Raw genomic sequence first — 20,660 nt, 5'->3', positions numbered from 1 at the left:
ATCTCAAGAGCCAGTATTCAATATTGAGGAAAGCTTTCACTTTGTTCGGTGGTGCAGAGGACAGACCAAATCTGTGAATCATACGGTGGGATTGGAATCATTGGAATGAATGTACTAATCAAGCTACTACTACTACTACAAGCCATATTGATGAAACCCTTAGAGTCCTGTACCCAGATTATAAGCTCAGAATACTTCTAACACAAAAGGTCATTTGGCAACAGATTTGGCAAAATCAAACCAACAATGAACTTTTTCAAATTAAACCCGAATTACAGTACTGGAAATCCTATGCTTGTACTCAGACATGAGGATATAACACTTGCAAGACTCCAGATCAAGTATACAGGGTGTTTCAGTTAAACGTTTCAGAACTTCTAAGAGGGGTAGAGTACATCCTGACAACTCGAAATCATATAGCAATGCGGGGTCGGAAATGCTTTCCTGAAGCGGTGTTGTACACAGAAGCACCATAAAGAAAAGAGACCGTAAGTGAGAAATCGTTTTAATAATACATGAAAAGAAGCAAAAGGTACTTGGATTAAAGTAAGTGTTCGAAGTTTCTTCCACGGGCTACAATGCACGCCTCACATCTCCGACGCATGGACATCCGAACATTCTGGAATACTCCAGGCGAATTTCGAATTTCTTCGGCAGCTACTGCGATTCTTGCAACCAGCTCCTCAGCATTGTCAACAGGGGTGTCATAAACTAGCGATTTCATATGACCCCAGAAATAAAAATCAAGACATGATAGGTCGGGTGACCGAGCAGGCCAACGCACGGGACCACCACGTCCAATCCACTGTTGACCAAACAGTGGATCGGACGTGGTGGTCCGTTCGCTATAATGGGCAGGGGCTCCATCGTATTGGAACCACATTGTCTGTTGCGTCGATGCAGAAATCTGTTCATCTCTCAAAAGTTGTCACCCGACCTATCATGTCTTGATTTTTATTTCTGGGGTCATATGAAATCGCTAGTTTATGACACCCCTGTTGACAATGCTGAGGAGCTGGTTGCAAGAATCGCAGTAGCTGCCGAAGAAATTCGAAATTCGCCTGGAGTATTCCAGAATGTTCGGATGTCCATGCGTCGGAGATGTGAGGCGTGCATTGTAGCCCGTGGAAGAAACTTCGAACACTTACTTTAATCCATGTACCTTTTGCTTCTTTTCATGTATTATTAAAACAATTTCTCACTTACGGTCTCTTTTCTTTATGGTGCTTCTGTGTACAACACCGCTTCAGGAAAGCATTTCCGACCCCACATTGCTATATGATTTCGAGTTGTCAGGATGTACCCTACCCCTCTTAGAAGTTCTGAAACGTTTAACTGAAACACCCTGTATACATCCTACTCATATCTATCCACTTACACAGGAAGACCCTCCTCTCTGCTCCAGTTGCCATACTCTGCTTGTAGTCAGGCATATTATTCTTGGCTGTCCTCTCTATAAACAATCATATCAAACACCGTTTTCTTCCCTCATCCTAAAGTATGACAACACAAACAAGTTTTTTCCTATTCTTAAACCTTATATATTCTTTAATTAGATTTAGACAACAACAAAAGAAATACCAATCAAGGGGGAAAAAAAACACTTGAAAGACACAATATGGCCACAGTACCTAACATGCTCATAAAATAACAGTAACTACCTTCAAAGCTTTGAGTTAAATATGAAATAAACAGAAATCCCTAGTGCCAGTAAAAATTTCTATGAGAAACAAACTACACTATAAATGATTCCCTAGGCATCACCTCTACCATTTGTAGATATCTTTGTCATCTGTTTCCCAAAAACTAAACCTGAAAAGAAAGAAGTTACATTTGGATTTATTTCTTCTTGGAACCTTAAAAAAAAGCGATATAAGTGGGAAAGCATTTTAATTGGGAGGGCCATAGACATTAAAAAATGCATGAAACTTCGTAGGATTGACCTGGGACTAGAAGAAAAGAATGCTATAAGCAGGAATGTTATAACAGGAGTTTACTATAAATTCTACATGAAATGTATTTTGCATTTTTAGTTTATTCGTAGTATTATCACTGGTTACAGTAACAAAGATAGTTTCAGCATACACAGATGTATACCTATTTTATAAATTCTCTTCATAAATATTTTATATTATACAGATTTAATGTCATTTCAAAAAATAATTTATAAAATAAATTCATGCTTGAAATTACATTAAAAGTGTGAATCATTTGATATTAAATTATTTGATTTGTCGATTAGAATCCAGAACATGTTAAGAGCTGTTACTAGCTGTTAGCCAGTTTTAATCTTGTTTGAACCTGGAAACAAAATTCCAAAGGAGTTGTAGAAACAGCTTTTTGTGGTTTATTGAGCTGATGGTATTTGGATTAGTTATACATTTGTGCACACTCTATCTAACTTTCTTTATAGACATATTAGTTATCAATAAGCTAAACTTAAAATGCATTTCTTATGGTGATAGATGTTTTTCATATACAATATTGCATTTAAATTTATATTAAAAATGAATATCTTCTTTTTAACTCCAAGTTAATGCATTATAGAATTCTGAATTCAGAACTTCCCTTCAAATATTATTCTCCTTAAACTAATCCTATTAATATTCTAATAAATCTAAGAGTTACTTAAGTTTTTTCTTTTTTGTAAATATAAATATTTAATTATAATTCTAGACAGCTGAAACTGTGGAAGCCATTGTACAACAGCTTATGGAAAAGCAGAGAACAAAAACTGCAGTTCGGACCCATGAGTGTGCATGCGACACCACTTCTAAAGGAACAAATGCTGTTTCTGAGAACAAAAAGTGCAGCCATACACTCCACCGCATTATCTCTCCAAAAACTCAGCAGCGAGGAGTTTTGGCTGCTAGCACATCGGGGAATTCTGGTTCTACAACAACTAAAGTTGTGGCCACTGCTGCACCAGTTGTCACTGGTAATCACTCAGGAGGTGCTAAAACTGAAGAAAATTGTGCCAAAAGGTCAAGTGCTGTACCTAGTGTTGCTGTAGCCAGCTGCACTCGCAGAGCTGGAAGTGTAATTCTGGCACCATGCCGCCCATTGCTACAGGATAGTAAACAAGGTGAGCTGACAACAAGTTCATCTAGTGGTGCAGCAGCAGCAACAACCTCCCTTATTCTTAATCTCTCTCAACTTCAGGGAGGTAGTGGCCTACTTATCTTGAACAGTGCCACCACTGCCTCAGGAATGGGACTTGCATCAGCTTCTGTGACTCCAGTTACCTTTTTATGTGGACAGGAGACAAGCACAGGTTCTACAAGGAATATGTCTACTTCTTCTACTTCTCAAACCATAGTATCGGCTATGGATACTTCAGACTCACCTACTTCACCTGTTCGAAGAATTGGTGCTAGTAAATCGTCCTCTGTAAAATCAGAAATAGACAAGAGTTTACAGAATGCTCTCAAAAGCGATGTGAATTTCTCAAACATACCTAGTCAAAAAGATCCTGATTTATGTAGTGTCATGGATGAACTCTCATCTGAACAAAGAGAGCCAATAAGCCTCTTTGAAGATAATCTAGCAATGTCCCAGGAAGACATTCAAAAAACACTTTCTGCCAACTTACCTACGCCCAAATACATTCTTCAGGACACACATTCACCAATTTCTGTCAAAATGGAACCTAACCACTCTGATAATGATCCAGTAGACCTCCATCCTATGGACTTTATTGATAATGACATCTCCACACCTGATGAAGAAGTATTTAACTTAGACACTTTTGATATTTTAAGTGATCTTCCTAATTTAGATGACTTCAGTCCTGATTTAGCACCAAGCAGTGGAATGTCTAGTAGCAATTCGTCAACTCCTGTCAGTAGCAGCTCACTTTCAATAACAAAAGTTGGTCATCAGGGTCCTCAACCAGCTATGGATTATAGAGAAGGAACTGCCAATATCACAGATTACTGTCCTGATTGGTGTTATACTGAGGTGAGGTATATTTTAATGATTTTTGTTTTCTGTTTGTGTTTAAAGTGTATTTTTGCTTCTGTATTAGTTTTAGTTATTCTTCTCACATATTTGGCCACTTGTTAAATTGTAAGAATAATTAAATTAGTAAATTGACGACCACTTTATCCTATGTATTTAGCAGCCAGCAGACTTTTTTTGCTGCAATTAGTAAATGCTGTGGTCTTTGTACTCAAGACAGAACAAACTTTAACCATAAGCCACCTCAAGACACTATTTTTAAACAAATAACATCACCAAAAGGCATTCCATTTTTTTTTTAATGAGATATTGCTATTGACACCCTACTTTAATACCACCTGCTGACACTTACCAGTCTTGACATGTGTTAGTGAATCTCTGGCAACTTGTGGACAACAAAACAATTCCATGTAAGTTGCCATGTGATACAACAAGTTAAAACTTCAAGTATCTAATATAGAAAAAAGCTATATGGTATAATAAATAAATTCATAAATTGAGGATTAGCTTATTCTCCTATGTATGGATGACCTGGTGGCCAGCAGATTTTCAACTAAGTAAATTAATGCTGTGGTCTTAATTACTGAAGACAGATCGGTATTCGAGGTTCATGGACACCAGAGGTTATTTTGTTTCAATATTAAGACCATAGCATTAACTTACAACAGTTGAAAAATCTGCTGTCCACATTCCTGAATTTACTAAGTGCTTTCATAAACCATATACTTGTAGTGTTTACTATATTAAAAACTTTGAGAATAATTAGTTTTTAGATTCCAAGGTTAATTGAAAGATGTGAGATCTAATTCAATTTTTTACACAATTATAGACAAAATATCCTTAAGTTTTAACCCATTTGGGAATTTTTTGTTAAGAAATTCTCTTGCAATGAGAGAATAATCTATTGGAACACTATCCTGTATAGTCTTTCCCCGTAATTTGTTCAAGGCATTTTTTTTGTAACATTGAATGGAAGCTCTGTGAAATGACAATGCCCTCAAAAAAAATTATTAAACCTGTCCTTCCAAAAAGATCCCCCCCCCCCCCAAATCAACCACTCCAGGAGCGTATAATTGATTTGCAGTTTGTACATTCACATTATGTGTTTAATAAATATAATTTGGCATTCAATTCAAACATCAGCTCATTGGTGCAGATAATATTGTTGGGAACTTTGAATTCTTGCCACTCTTTTTAGTAAGTTTCAGATAATTTCATTCTTCTGTCAGGATCATTGTTATTTAAGGCTTGATATAATTTCGGATATAAACTTTGTATCCAAGTCTTTTAAAATTCCCATAACAGAATGTTATGATGACAGTTCCACTTCAGATGATAGTTATGTTGTCTTTTGAGGATCTCTGTGGAGCTTCATCAGCTCACCCAGCATTTTCTGTAGTTCTAATAGAACATGGTGTATTACTTCTAGGAGGGTTTAGAATATTCTCCAAATACTCTCATATCTCTTAATCATTTAGTAAATTGTTGGTTTTTAATGACGGAGCAGAAAATATTTTTAATTAAGGGTCGCAGTATCAAGGTTGCATAACAGTTCCACCATTATTTTAAGTCTTCATTTATGCGATACATCTAAAAAATTTCAAAAGGTTCCTGCAAAAAAAAAAAAAAAAAAAAAAAGGACTATACAAATGAAAGAGTCAGTGATACAGGATGCCCTTGTCATTCATTGTAGTTATGTTTCTAGAACCACAATGAAAATGATGAACAGTGGAGCTAATTGGCCTCTATATATTTATTGACTTGCATATGACATTTGTGTGCATTGTCAGTTATCACATGTATTGCACAAAAGATGTTCCAAAGGCAAAAAAAAAAATATGTATATATATTTTATTTATGTCATAAAAAGCACTGCTATTCTTTAAGATCACATTTATCATATAATGTAAACTATAAATAAAAAGTCACCAGTTTATTTCTGCAAGGCAGATACTACAGCCACATTTTTCTTAAAGAAAGAATTGATTTTGTGTTGTTTTATTTGCTTTTTTTTTTCTTTCTCTTTTTAAAGTTCTTTGTAACAGGAAATAACATTTCAAGTGATCAGACTATCCATGACTAGCATTAAAAGCATCTTCATCTGCACCTTTGCCAAAATATTTTCATACTAATAGGCATATGTTGTTGATTCATATTCTCAATCTCTAGATTGAGAATATTATTTTTTTAGCCATCTATGGCTAAAAATTTTCCATTCTTTTCATGACACTGCATCTTGTTACTTTGATGGCACTCATTGAAGTAACATTTTGTGCACCACTTCTTAATGCCACTGCCTTTTTTTTTTTTTTTTACAAGTAGATCTTACCACAGTTGATGGCACAGAAAAATTTTATGCAATGTCCATTGGCTTCAAACATGCAAATAATGTCCATCTTTTGCTCCAACTGAATCATGTTTTTATCCTTTTTCTTTTCTAACAAAATTATTAGTTGCTATTGCAGGCCATTTAGATCTCATAATCAGGTAGGCTGTACCTTTCTCACTTACATATAAACTTTTAGAAAATTTCTATTATTAATTTTCTTAATAATAGTAAGAAGCATATTAAAACATCCGAAGGTATTTTTTGCTTTTTAAGAAATTCTCAATAAATACACAAAGCAAGCTGGTTTAATATCAGTATGACCCAGACTTTGGTGTGCACGTAATAAAAAAGTTGTGGTGGATTGAGAAATGACAAATAACGGGGCAACAAACAACAAGAACTTACTGTATTTAGTTTTAAAGTGCAAAGCAACTTACAGCTCACTCTGTATACAAATTATTTTTTTTTTCTTTTTCTTTATATATATTTATATCCCTTGCATTTCTTTAAATCCAGCTTGGTATTGTCTGCTTGAATTACCTTCTATATATTGTTATCTTCAATATTATAAATATTTTATACACATTACGGTCATAATGCTCTAGCAACTGCATTGGCCCATAAGTATTAGTTACAGCTTGTTACAATTTATTAATTTTCTTTCCATATTACATATATATATATATATTTGAATAATGTTTGAAATAGTTGAAAACTGAATCTGTCATATTAAAAAATAAAAAGGTAAAGCAAACATCAGAGGCAGCTAAAAGCATATTCCTCTACATCAGTGGTTTTCAACCTTTTTTTTAATAACGGCACTCCTAAGTAATTTATTCTATTTTGCTTTACCCCTACCCAATTTTCTGCCTGTTAGATCCGATTCTCTCTCTCTCTCTCTCTCTCTCTCTCTATATATATATATGATATTAAAAAATATATATGTTATATGATATTTTCTTATCTGTTGCCCCAACTCGACGTATTATCTAGATGTTCTGGGGGCAAAGACGTTTCACGTGAGCGGGTAGCTAATATCAGGGAAGAGAGCCTAAAAAACTTCAAGGGTTGTGTTAGAGTTGTTAAATATACAAGAACAGTAAATCTTAATTGTTTATACAGTAACGATAGAAGTGTCGTCAATAAAATGAGCAAATTCGAACTGCTGGTTAAAACAAGTAACGCGGACATAATAGGGCTTACAGAGACGTGGTGCCACCCAGAAATTGGGGATGATGAGTTTCAGTACGGCTTGTATAATGTATTTAGGAAGGATAGAGTAGATAGAAGGGGTGGTGGGGTAATGCTTCTTATCAGAAGCAGCCTGAGTGCGACGATAGCTTTCCCGGATTCAGACATTTCACATGCTACTATAGAGTCTGTATGGTGTGAGATAGTTGGAAACAAATGTATAATGCGAGTAGGAGTAATCTACAGACCAGGTGATTGTGTAGATTATGACAAAAGCCTCTACATGCAAATGGAATGGGCAAGTAAGTGTCAATGCCTTATTATGGGTGATTTCAATTTGCCTCTAATTGATTGGAGTAAATGGGAAGGAAACTCGACATGGGGAACAAAATTTTTAAAACAACTAGATGACTATTATTTGTATCAACATGTCAGGGAAAGTACTAGAGAAAAGAATATCCTAGACCTCATCATCACACATGAAGCAGATGACATAACAGGGCTGACAGTAGAGGAACCAGTAGTAGGAAGTGATCACGGAGTTCTACGGTGGATGATGACGAGAGAGGTAGCAGAAGTAAAAGGCAAAGGAATGGGTTTTAATTTCAAAAAAGGAAATTACGATGCCTTAAGGTACTACATGGCCTCTATTAACTGGGTAGATATCGTGCTGAGAATGAATACAATTGAACTGTGGTATGCTTTTAAAACATTAATCACAGATGCCTTGAATGCATATATACCATTAAAAAAATACTCCACGAGAAGGGTTCCAAGTTGGATGAATAGTGAAGTTGCCACATTACTTGAGCAGAAAAAGGTGGCATGGAAAGGTTAAAGAGCAATAAAAAGTACTGAAGCCTATAACAGCTACAAGGTGATGTGTAACAGAGCCACAGAAAAGATTCGACAGGCGAAGGCAGTTTATGAGAAATCACTAGCAAACAGAGCAAAGAGGGGGGGATAAAGAATTCTTCACATATATAAATGCCAAGAAGAGCAGGACAAACCAGATCGGACCTTTACGTAAGGGAAAGGGGATAGTAATAAATACACCAGCTGCCGTTGCAGATGAACTCAACAGTTATTTTGCATCGATATTTACAAATGAAAAGCCTTTTGTGGCAATGGGAAATTGTGGGAGCGAAGTTAAAAAATAAGTAATTAATGATATTAAAATTTTGCAAGATTATTTAATGAAAAAACTTTCGAGCCTACAGACCAGTAAGGCTCCTGGCGTTGATGGAATATACCCTATAATCTTAAGAGAGGCAGCAAGCGAGTGCATTGAACCATTGAGGCTAATTATGCGAGCATCACTAGACTCTGGGGAGATTCCCTTGGATTGGAAAAGTGCAAATGTATCTCCCATACATAAGGGTGGTTCTAAAAGTGAAGTTGGAAATTATCGACCTGTCAGTCTGACTTCAGTAGTACGGAAAATCATGGAGGCAATGATAAAGGGTGGAATTCAGGATCATTTGGATCGAATTGAAATTCTCAAGGATACTCAGCATGGTTTTGTAAAGGGAAAATCATGTTTAACAAATCTGGTTCGCTATTTCGAAAGGGTCACTCACGAGCTGGATTTAGGGAATAATTTCGACATTGTTTATTTAGATTTCAGCAAAGCTTTTGACTCAGTCCCACATGAGCGGTTGCTTTATAAGCTGGAACAGGTTGGAATCACTGGGAAAATCCTTAGATGGATAGAAGGATGGCTTCAGGGCAGGAGGCAGAGGGTTGTGATAAATGGCTATTCATCAGATTGGGTTGATGTAAGAAGTGGGGTTCTCCAAGGCTCAGTATTAGGACCACTGTTGTTTATAATTTTCATAAACGACATTGATGAAGGGATAGAGGGCGTGATGTCTAAATTTGCAGATGATGTTAAAATTGGTAGAGTAGTTAATGATCACTGTCAAGCTGAGCTTCTTCAGAGAGACCTAGATAGACTTCAAGAATGGTCAGAAAAATGGCAGCTGTGCTTTAATCCAACAAAGTGTAAGGTATTACACCTGGGAAACAGTAATCCCAAAAAAACTTATTCACTTGGTGGAGTTCAACTAAACCCAGTACTGGAGGAAAGGGACTTGGGTGTTACGATACGGTCAGACATGAAATTCTCTGCGCATTGTAAACAGGTTGCAAGGAAGGCCCATGGTGTCCTATCGATGATCTATCGAACTTTTGCAAGTAGAGATAGGGACGTGATAATCCCATTATATAAGGCTTATGTTAGACCACACTTGGAATACTGTGTTCAAGTGTGGAGACCGCACCTATAGAAAGACATCGAGCTTCTTGAAAGGGTGCAAAGAAGGGTAACTCGCCTGGTGAGATAGGCAAAAGGGCATCCTTATGAAGAAAGACTTCGAATATGTGGGTTGCAGAGTTTTGAAACTAGACACCTTAGAGGAGATTTGATTGAGGTTTTAAGGCTCTGAGAGGCATCAGTAAAATGAATGAGGACAAAATTTTCAAGATTATAAATGATGCTAGAACTAGGGGACATAAATTCAAGTTATGGGGGGAAATGTTTAGATTGGACTGCAGGAAGTTTTATTTTAGCCAGCGAGTTATAAATTACTGGAATAAGTTGCCTTCATGGGTAGTAGAGGCCGACAGTTTGGGGAAATTCAAAGGTCATCTGGATAGTACTTTCGGGTAAGGGAAGTGCATAGGATGATAGGTTTAATTTCCTTTTTATTTATATTTTATTTTATTATTTTTTTTTATTTATTAATTATTATTATTTAGTTATTTATTTTATTTATTTTTTTTTTTTTTGTTTTTATCATTGTTTTGTTCGGATTTTTTTTTTTTTTTTGGCTGGTGCAGCATAAGCCATAGGCTTTCTTGCACAATGCGGTTGTTACTAATACTAATACTGGCCCCGGGTGCCAAGCGTTTCCGTGGCCAAGTGATTATTGTGCGTATATCGAGCGTTTTTCTTCCCAGCGACTAAGTTTTCCTTTGTTTTCTCTTGCATTTATTAAATTTTCTGTTAAGTAGCTCTAGTCTCTTATAAGAAATAAGAAGAGAGCCCAGAAAAAGGAAATCACCTTTTTCTTTAATTTAGATTTACTAACCGTACTAACTAACTCTACGCTTGGCCACAAAGCGGCACTGCTCCTGCCTCCCCGTGGCGGGGCCGGTAACCTGGGCGGTAAGGAGAAACCCCCCAGGGCGAAAAGGAGCCATTATGGATAAAAATAATTATCCACCATTAGAGCCTTCGAGCTCAAGAACAGACACTCATGACCCCAATCACGACTTAGAAAATGATCATCCAAAGAGACAGAAGACAAATCAGATGGAGCAACCCTGCCCATCCTTTTTAATTTTCCACTCCCTTACTAGTCAGCCAATGAGCAAACTGTCTCCCTTCGTAATACAAAAACATCTCGAAGGTATTGCAGGATCTCCTAAGACTGTCAAGAGATTACAATCAGGAGACCTGCTAGTGGAAACTACGAACCACAGGCATTCGGAGAAACTCTTACAGTTAACAAACTTTGCGGGCATTCCGGTAAAAATATCTCCTCACGCAACCCTGAATTCATCTAAGGGTGTCATATCCAGTTGGGACCTGTTAAATGTCACAGAGGAAGAAATTACCCAAGAGCTGCAGGGACAAAATGCAATTCAAGCCAAACGTATAATGACAAAAAAAGATAATCAACTTATCCCAACTAGAAACATTATTCTCACGTTCAATACGCCCAACTTACCGTCCCCTGTAAAAGCAGGTTATTTACTTTGCCGTATCCGCCCGTACATTCCCAATCCTTTAAGATGTTTTAAATGTCAAAAGTATGGCCACTCACAAACTGTATGCAGAGGAGTTCCTGTCTGTCCCAACTGTGGTTCTCCGGATCACATACAAAGTGACTGTACGACTACTAAAATGACATGTCCAAATTGCAAAGGTGATCATCCTGCCTATTCTAGAACTTGTGAAAAATGGAAAACGGAGAAACAAATTGTAAAATACAAGGTCGAGAACAAATTGAGTTACCCAGAAGCGAGAAGACTAGTGGCACCTACTATGAATAAAAATATTTCCTATGCTAATGCAGTTAAAAAATACCAAACAGTCTCTACTCAAACTAATGTTACAGTTCCTACTAATATTTCAATTTCAGATTGGGCTAGAACTGTCCTCTCTGTGGAAAAACCAAATGTACCTAAACAACAACCCAAACTCTCAGACCAAGCAAATAATACTCCTCTTACAATACCAGCAGAATCTCCTCCTCCAATGAGTGCTACCACACCATGTATTACAAATTCAAATATAATCAAAAATAATCGAGACACAACCATGGACACAGATGGAACATCTATAGAGGAAGATCCTCTTTTAGAAATCCATGCCGAAGAAGAAGAAATGGACACTGGTCGGCCAGTCTTCCAAAAAAAAGACAAACACAAATTGGAACGCCATAAACCAATCACTTTCAAAAAGCAGTCAGAATCAGCTCCATCAACTAAACACAAATAATGCCTTGTATGTTACAATGGAACTGCAGAGGCTTTCGTTGCAATACAGTCGATATCCAAGATCTAATAAATCGATTTTCTCCAGTTGCCCTTTGTCTTCAGGAAACTTACTTAACTTTGCAAATTTCTCCTTCAATAAAGAACTATTGCCTTTATCGAAGGGATCGTAATACAGCAAATGCTGCCCATGGTGGTGTAGCAATCCTGATAAATTCAGTGATCCCAACTAAACATATTCCACTTCAAACTGACATAGAAGCTGTTGCTGTGCGTATAACGCTCCTTATTGAAATAACATTAGTATCAATCTACTTACAGCCAAACCGTACCTACTGTTTAAAAGATCTTGAAGATCTCCTTATACAGATACCTCCACCTCTTTGTATGTTAGGGGACTTCAACGGGCACCACCCCTTATGGGGCGATCCTAAATTAGATAGACGAGGTAGACTCATTGAGAGTCTAATAGAGGCAGCAAACCTCACTATACTCAATACTGGCACACACACTCACATTCAGCTCCCAAATGGACATACCTCAGCCATAGATCTCTCCATTTGTTCTCCATTACTGGTCCCGACCATAGAGTGGTATGTTTTAAATGATATAATGGGTAGTGATCACTTCCCAATCATATGCAACCTATTAATAGCACAGGCTCCTCCAGCTCAACCATGTAGAAAATGGAAATTTGCCCGAGCAAACTGGGCAAAATTCTGGTTATCAATATCTTTTGATGAGGAAAAAATCCGTCTCCAGCCTATTGATGATGTGACACAATACATCACGTCACATCTCCTAAATGTGGCTAAAGAAACAATACCACTATCAAATCCTTCGGTTCGTAAGCATTATAATTATTGGTGGAATGAGCAATGCACAAAAGCCAAAAAAGCAAAAAATAAAGCCTGGAATTTGTTTCGGCAATATCCAACAACACCCAATCTAATAAATTATAAGAAGTCAAAAGCAAAAGCACGCTTCATACAAAGGCAAGCCAAGAAAGAATCCTTGGTCCGTTTTGCATCAAGCATTAACAAAAACACTGACACCAAAATAATATGGAAAAAAATTAGACAGCTTTCTGGTAAGTTTCCTACCGTACCTTCACCAATTCTGTCCTGTAATGGGCAAGATCTATCTAGTCCTTTAGATATCGCAAACGCTTTGGGCAACACATTTGCTGAAATCTCAGCGACAGAAGCTTATACTCCACTTTTCCAGAGAATTAAAAACACTGCAGAACAGCACTCTGTTAACTTCCAAACTGCTCTCCTTCTGCCGTATAACAAACCCCTACAATATTCCGAACTCTTGCATGCTATCAGAACAGCCCACAATGGTGCTGCCGGACCAGACGGAATCTATTACGTCATGCTACAACATCTTGATGACAGAGCTTTGCATCTCCTTCTGCTCTTTTACAATCGTATTTTTCTAGAAAATGTCTATCCAACTTCTTGGCATCATTCTACTGTTTTGGCATTCCTAAAACCTGGAAAAGATCCAACCAATCCCCATAGCTATAGACCAATATCCCTCTCAAGCTGCCTCAGCAAAATTCTAGAAAAAATTGTCCACTGTAGACTCGTCTGGATCATTGAGTCAGAACAGTTAATGAGCAATAGTCAGTGTGGCTTTCGTCAAAACAGGTCATGCCTGGACCTTATGGTTAAGGCTGAATTTGCCATTCGTAATGCCTTTATTAAGCATGAACATCTAGTAATGGTTTCCTTAGATATAGAGAAGGCTTTTGATACCACCTGGCGGCATGGCATACTAAGAGACCTTTACTCTCTTGGTCTGCGGGGCAACCTTCCTATATTTATAAAGCATTTTCTACACACTAGATCTTTTCAAGTTCGATACCAACATGCCCTCTCTGCAACTTACATTCAGGAAGAAGGTGTTCCACAGGGATCAGTACTGAGTGCCACTCTTTTTGCCCTAAGAATAGATTCTATCACTAAACAACTTCCAAATACTGTAGAAACTTACCTTTATGCGGACGACCTTGCTATCTCCTGTCATTCCCAAAATATGAGATCTATTGAACGACAGCTTCAGATATCATTAAATAAAATACAGCAATGGGCCAGCCTTAACGGCTATAGGCTATCACAACAGAAAACAGTTGCTATCCATTTTTGTAGACAACGCAAATTCCATCTGGATCCTGAACTTCACATCTCTAATATTTCCATCCCAGTCACTAGTAACATTAGATTTCTAGGTTTAATCATGGACAACAAGCTAAATTTCTTAGAGCACATTAAAAAAGTACGTACTGCCTGCTTAAAAAAGATAAACATACTCAGATCTTTATCTGCACAAACGTGGGGTGCAGACCGTACCTGCCTTCTTCGATTATACAGGGCATTAATTAGATCCCGTCTTGATTATGGAGCTCCCATTTATGACTCTGCCAGAAAGAGTGCTTTACGCTGGCTTGATCCAGTACAACACAGTGCACTGAGATTGCACTTGGCGCATTCAGAACATCGCCAGCTCATAGCCTTTACATTGATGCTAATGAGCCGCCACTATCTTTACGTAGGAAATTGCTATTGCTAAAGTATTCTGTCAAGATACAAAGTTGTGCCTCGCATCCCATTCAGCCATATCTTTTCAATCCACCGTTAGAAAATCTGTACAGAAATAAACCTAGCATAGTAAAACCAGCTGGACTTCGCCTTCTTGAACTACTACAGGTTTGGAATATATCCATCCATTCTGTACAACAAGTAGCCGCTTGTACCCAACCACCATGGGTTCAAACTCCTATACCGACCTGTGACACTTACCTCTGTCAGTGGGGAAAGAATATTTTGCAATCATCAAATATCAGACAAGTTCATGCTGTTCACACTCAAAAGTATATTGATTTTTTACCAATATACACAGATGGCTCTAAATCAAATTCAAAAGTTGGAGCAGCTGCAGTGTTTCCGAATACAATTGTATCAGCAGCCCTTCCTCCTGATTTCAGTATCTTCTCAGCTGAGTTATTCGCAATTAAACTAGCTTTAAAAAATCTCCCTCCTGACTGCTCATTAAAATCAGTTATTTACACAGATTCCCTCAGCTCAATCAACGCTTTGTGTAGTTCTTCAGATAAATTTCACCCTGTTATAATGAAATTAGAAAATTATTACTAAAGATTAAAGAACGTCACCAACTGGTCGCCTTCTGCTGGATACCAGCACATTCTGGTATTTTAGGCAATGAACAGGCTGATAAAGCTGCAAAAAACCCAACCAGCTTAGATTTCACCAATATCCCTGTCCCAGCCTCAGACTATGCGCTAATGATTCATGCTGCATGCCTAACAGAATGTACAGCACTATGGCATTCCCAAACGAATAATAAACTCTTTCAGATTAAACAGGTTCCGAAAATCTGGCCCTCCAGTGTCCGGACATCAAGACGAGAAGAAGTAATTCTTTCAAGAGTAAGAATAGGTCATACTTATCTAACCCATTTTCATTTACTCACAGGAGATGATCCACCACAATGTCCACATTGCCATATAAATATGACTGTTAAACACATTCTCACTGCCCCCATTATAAACAAGACAGAATTTCCACCCTGCAATCACTGGTTATCCTTCAACAACCAATAACCCTAGAGAATTTGATAGGTGACAAGGCAAATATACCGGAATTCTTCCGTTTTCTGAAGCAAATTAGAATTTTTAATCTATTCTGATTAAGGACATTTCAGGCAGTATGATTCTTTCTCATAAATGAATAGGCGCATTATAGCCAAAGTTGCTTATGCGCCATGAAACCCCCACAACAACAACAATACTAATACTAAAAAATTTATTACAATGATATAATTATAAAAATTACATTTCATAATACAAATTATATATATACAGTATATAATTTTATTCTTTATATGGAGGTACTAAGTAAACATTAATTATAGATCACCACAAAATTAAAAAGATACTGTACACCTTTTTATAATGCATCTAAATTAAAAAATAATAATAAGTTTAAGTAACTTAAACCCAAATTACGTGGCACCTCTGAAATGTTGTTGCAGCACCCCGGTTGAAAACCATTGCTCTACATGATGCTTGAAATATAAAAATAAATTAGAATGATGATTAAAAAAAATAATAAATAAAATAATAAAAATAATTCCAGCAGCATGGAAGACAGAAAAGTAAAAATAGTCAAAATTAAACTTAACGATCAAACCAACAGTGAGGGAAGAGAAGGGTAACAAGAGTAAAAATATTGCAGCAGAAACTCTCTAAGATAATTTAGAAATTCTAAATGCAAAGATAATAAAATAATAATCAATTAATTAAATTGAAATTTAACGGCACCTGTCTGATGGGCACCAAGTCCAAATTTATGTGAAATATCAACAGAGATGTAAACCAACTACAATAAAATAAAACAAAAATAAGCCAAAAATAGACTGACCATTATGCCCCATCTCAACAGAGGACCACAAGGCCAATAATGGTCAGGGAATTTCTGACCTGCAATTAAACAGAAATTAAATTTCTATTTAATTGGCATTCAAAATTTAATTGATTATTATTTTATTATCTTTGCATTTAGATTTTCTAAATTATCTTGGAGAGTTTCAGCTGCAATATTTTTACTCTTGTTACCCTTCTCTTCCCGCCACATGCCACATTAGATCAATTGACCATGTGATAAAACTGCTAGTGCACTTTTATCACATGGTCAATCTAATATCTCTGTTGAAATGGCATAACCCATTTCAACGTTAAACTGTGCATCAGCACTAGCATGGCTGATGGGCCACCCAAGTACCTTCTTTATCAATCTGTCACAAACAAATGCCCCTACAATAGGCATGGGTACAGAGCCATTGAAGAATGGATGATTGAAAACAGGTTACCTAATCTGATGAATCACATTTCCAACTGCACAATACAGATGAACAGTGTACACTTAGTGTACTCAACATTGGACTCTTGAACCTTGATGCAGGGGGGGAATTGTAAAAGTTGGTGGTGCCAGTGTAACGGTCTAGTTTTGATGACTGAAATGTTTGAATGGAGGGACCCTAGGTTGAGATCCTAGATGCAAAGTAATTCAGTGATCAAGCAATTTGCAAGTTTTCTATTTAGTGCTTTCTTAAAAACATATACTAGTTTAATTTGATCCCAAGTTATAACAAGTAGCTCCTATTTATACAAGTAGTGTACTTGAAAAAGTTGAATTTCTGTTTTTCTCGTTTATTACTAACTATTAACTGAACTAACCTTTCCAAGCTGCTTAGACACTAGTTGGCATCACCCCTGCCTCCCTGTAGCAGGGCCAGAAATCTAGAAGGAAGAAGTAATCCTCCACAGCTAAATGAAGCAACCATGGCTTCACAAACCAGATACCATCTGGATCTGTGGGTTATTTACCATTTTTCCAGCAGCAGTGAGTGCAGAAAGATGATTCTAACTTGTCTTTTGGGCCCCGAGTACCAAATGAGTGATCATAGCAATTTCGAAAGTGATTTGAAGGCCTCTTTTCTCTAAATGACTGATTAAAGAGATTTTTAAAGCCTTTATTATACAAAGTTATTTATTTTTGGCCCCTTCTTTCTTTTGTATATATATTTTCTTTTGTATATATACACCTTTCTTTTGTATATATAACTAACTTCTCAAACATCCTAACCTTATCGTTTGATCACTGGTAGCGCCGCTCCTGCCTCCATGTGGCGGGGGGGGGGGGGCAGTAAACCTGAATATAAATCCAGTACTCAGGCAAAAAGGAGCAAACATGGACCCCTTGATTTCACTGACTGAGCCTATGTGCTCACATAATGAATATGAATCGTGTCAACCATAAAGAATCAAAAAAAGGATTCTTTATCTGATCTGCCTGCTTTCTTAATTTTACATTCTTTATTAACCTCAGGGGCTCACATCTGGTGAATATGGGCTTGGCACCTGAGCTGGATATCATCATTCTTCTCTTTCTTGGTGATTCCTTTCTACTTCCGACTTTTTCTCTCTCTCTCTCTCAGGATAACTTGGGAATTTTTTTGGCTAGTGCAGCATAAGCCTTAAGCTTCCTTGCACCATATGGCTAATAATAATAATAATAACCTCTTGGCAGCTTATCTCCATTACTTGTGGAGAAAAGCAGAGGCTGTAGCACGTACTCCTAAAATAGTCAAATGACTTTACTCAGGAGATCTCCTTGTGGAAACGTCTAACATTAATCATTCTAGGCAGCTCCTGAAGCAAAATGAACTTTGGAGGCATTCCCATTTCTGTAATTAGACACAGAACTTTAAAAACTTCAAAAGGGTCCATTTTAGAATGGGACCTCCTTAATGTTCCCGAGGATGAAATTACTGAAGAACTTAAAGCATAACTGTCATCAGTGCCAAAAGAATATTGACCAAACAGTCAATATTCTTTTGGTGTCCTTACTTACACACCCCTCGACGTGGGCACCTGTATGTGGGGAGAGGACCTCCCAGTGATGCTGCTGGTTTTCCAGATTAGCATCACTGGTATCTAACGCCCATACCTTGGTTCTAGGGTTACATCATTGGAATCCGACGTGTGCAGCCATGCGCCGCAACCTGTGGAATTCGGAAGGGGGGATCCTGGTGGTTGAGGGGCCCAGCCTTAATACACCACTTTGGCCCCTGCTTCGACAAGACGGGTGGTCCCGGACTGGCCCGACTGGGATCAATCGGTAGGTAGTTCTTACTGCTAGGGTCAAATGCGTTCCAATAAGTCTCCCTGGGACGGGATCAAGGCTTATTTGAAACATGAGTACAGTGCTCCTAAGCGAACTTGGTATCCCATTCGTGTACGCAGTACCTGCTAGTTCACGAGTGGGCGTCCCCCTCGTAGGGCTCCGTGGTGGGTGAGGTACTTAGAGCATCGGAAAGTTTTATCTTACTCCTATGAGTAACTTAAATCCTTCTTCTTCTGGGGCCCCAACAAGGCCTCTACCTAATCGATCATCAGATGAGAGTGACAACAATTCTGTCAGAACTGAGGAGAAAACGCCATCTGTGACACCTCTTTTCCTCATTCTCCATTCCACCGGAGAGCAGTCAGTTGAGAAAATGTCACCTTTCTTTATCCAGAAAGGATTAGAAGTGATGGCAGGTTCACCCAAATTCGTAAAACGGCTGCGTTCTGGAGATATTTTAGTTGAAGTATCAAACACAAAGCATGCTGAAAAAATTTGAATGCCACATCTATAGGGGGAATACCCATCATTGTAACCCCTCACAAAACTGAACTCGTCACGAGGTGTCATATCAGAGTGGGATCTTCTTCACGTTTCTGAAGAAGAGATCTGCTCTGAATTAAAAGAACAAGGAGTGACAGCTGTAAAGCGAATATCCATGCGAAAGGATGGGAATCTCATCCCTACCCGAGTTCTCATCCTAACATTTAACACCCCACGGCCTCCAAGTTCCATCAAGGCAGGGTGTTCTGCCCAGTGAGGATTTGCGTTCCAAACCCACTGAGGTGTTTTAAATGTCAAAAGTATGACCACTCACAAACAGCTTGTCATGGTAACCCTGCCTGTGCTCGATCTGGTGCTAAAGATCACGAGAGCAAGGAATGTCTAGCTCTTAAGCCTAATTGTACTAACTGCCAAGGAGAGCACTGTGCATACTCTCGAGCATGCCAGCGGTGGAAGGACGAAAAGGAGATTCAAAAATTAAAAACGGAGCTGAACATCTCCTACCCAGAGGCCAGAAAACGCATCCAACCAATAAATAGCGGAAAGCCTTCATACGCCCAGAACGTTTCTGGTAAAATTACCATTGGGACCCAAACTGATATGAATGTTCCCCCAAGGGACTCTTTTACTCCCATTGCCCACTACTTACTGAGTTCACTAAATCAAAAATCGCAGTCAGCTACCACTCCAATATCGGTACCTCCCAAAACTCCAGCATTAACAACAACAAGCACTAAATTAACATCACAGAAAAGTGAACTGCCCACTTCAGGGCAAGAAATAATGGACGTCGAGACCAAGGAGGTACATGATAAGCCAGTCTTGGAACTCTTTGCGGAGGAAGAAATGGACACAGGACAGCGTCCATACTTCCTCAGGAAAGATAAATCCAAGACTTACAAAATTAAGCCCTCAGCACCTCGGAAGCCGCCTGATGGACCCACCAAGCCCAAATAATGGCTAAATTCCTACAGTGGAATTGTCGTGGATTCTGGCAAAATATTGATGACATCAAGGCACTCCTGCAAAAGCAAACCAGTTTGCTTTTGCATACAGGAGACTTATTTAAAGGCAAATGATGACCCCACCATGCATAACATTACCATCATTCGTAAGGATAGAATTGTGGATGGTCCTACTCATGGAGGAGTCGTAATACTCGTTGGATACCAGATCCCATTTCTGCCTTTGCAGCTTACAACTAGCATTGAGGCTGCAGCAATTCACCTTACAGTGGGGTTCTTATTAACTGTCTGCTCTGTTTATTTGCCACCTGGGATTGACATCCCCCAGAAAGACCTTGATGATCTTATCATGCAATTGCCTTCCCCTTGTTTAATTCACCCCTCTGAACGAACAGAGGGGTGAAGTGGAAGTGGGTTTTTTTTTTTTTTTTTTGGCTGATGCTGCATAAGCTTGCTTTCTTGCATCAAATGCCTCTACTAATGCTAATGCTAAAT

The 20,660-nt window shown here is 38.0% G+C and overlaps 1 protein-coding gene across 1 annotated transcript in view; it reads left to right on the top strand.

Annotated features, from left to right (window-relative positions):
• Positions 1-20,660, top strand: part of LOC150079255 (calmodulin-binding transcription activator 1-like) — a 927,385-nt gene that overhangs the window by 619,659 nt on the left and 287,066 nt on the right. Inside the window, exon 9 of the mRNA XM_090383006.1 lies at positions 2,677-3,960. Coding sequence (XP_090239132.1) covers positions 2,677-3,960 — 1,284 coding nt within the window. The remainder of the gene's footprint in view (positions 1-2,676; positions 3,961-20,660) is intronic.

The sequence above is a fragment of the Mastigoproctus giganteus genome, chromosome 10 (assembly GCF_048544385.1).
Source record: "Mastigoproctus giganteus isolate SK-2022 chromosome 10, ASM4854438v1, whole genome shotgun sequence".
In the NCBI taxonomy this organism is placed as follows: domain Eukaryota; kingdom Metazoa; phylum Arthropoda; class Arachnida; order Uropygi; family Thelyphonidae; genus Mastigoproctus; species Mastigoproctus giganteus.
This window is presented reverse-complemented; position numbering and strand designations above follow the sequence as displayed.